Here is a 1,037-nt window from a genome sequence, read left to right on the forward strand (position 1 = left end):
ATATATATATATATATATATATATATATATATATATACATATATGTATATATATATATATATATATATATGCAGACATATATATATATATATATATATATATATACATATATACATATATGTATATATGTATGTATGTATGTATGTATGTATGTATGTTGGCTTCAAATTTCAGTTCAAGGCCAGCAATTTCAGGGAGAAGGTGAGACGATTACATTGACCCCCAGTAGTAAACAGGTACTTATTTTATCGACTCGGTGGGGTAGACGGCAAAGTCGATCTCAGCGAAATTTGAACTCCGAACGAAAAGATGAACGAAATGTCACCAAGCGTTTTGTCCGGCGTGCTAACGATTCTGCCAGCTCGCGGCCTTTTATATTAATAAACAGTTTGCCTCTCAGGACCTTTATAGTTTCGTGGGCGGGTAGGACGGGCCCATCCCCTACTAAATGTGTTGAGCATCGCTTTCTTTCGTTTGACCACACACACACGTGGATACAGGCACAAATACACACACCTGCACACGTAGACACATACACACAAACATATCTGAAGAGAGCAACGTAATGGCTGTCACGTAGACATCAAGAATGGAACTGGAACCGTGACGATAGAAATGTCTGCTTACCTGCCTCTTGCACTTGAATCCAGTCCCGAATCTTCTTTAATTTCTGGACGGTCATCTCAAGAATTTCAGCTTTTTCGAATTTAGACACGTGACTGTTCTGTAGAATATACAAAAAAGAAAAATCTTCAAAATTCGATGCAAGTTCTCAAAGATGGTCATCGCTGCTGCATTATAGACCCCTGTGCATGTTAACGCACTGGCCCCTTTATTTATTTACTCAGTGAGACATTAAACACCTACATACTTAGATTAGAATTGGGTCCCTAAACTTGTGATGTAAAAACGGATGAAATGTTGCTAAGCATTTTATCCGGCGTGCTAACGATTCTGCCAGCTCACCATAATAATATTCATGTCCGGTAAGTTCACCGTCATCAATTCACCGGTTTTTTTTTGGTGGGGGGGGGGGG

General features: G+C 38.7%; 1 protein-coding gene across 1 annotated transcript in view; it reads right to left on the minus strand.

Annotated features, from left to right (window-relative positions):
- LOC106882045 (uncharacterized) overlaps window positions 1–720 on the minus strand; it is a 4,444-nt gene extending 3,724 nt beyond the window's left edge. The window contains exon 1 of the mRNA XM_014932605.2: window positions 628–720. Coding sequence (XP_014788091.1) covers window positions 628–682 — 55 coding nt within the window. The 5' untranslated portion in view covers window positions 683–720. The remainder of the gene's footprint in view (window positions 1–627) is intronic.
- Between the last annotated feature and the right edge of the window lie 317 nt (window positions 721–1,037).

Source organism: Octopus bimaculoides, unplaced genomic scaffold (assembly GCF_001194135.2).
Source record: "Octopus bimaculoides isolate UCB-OBI-ISO-001 unplaced genomic scaffold, ASM119413v2 Scaffold_186048, whole genome shotgun sequence".
NCBI lineage: Eukaryota > Metazoa > Mollusca > Cephalopoda > Octopoda > Octopodidae > Octopus > Octopus bimaculoides.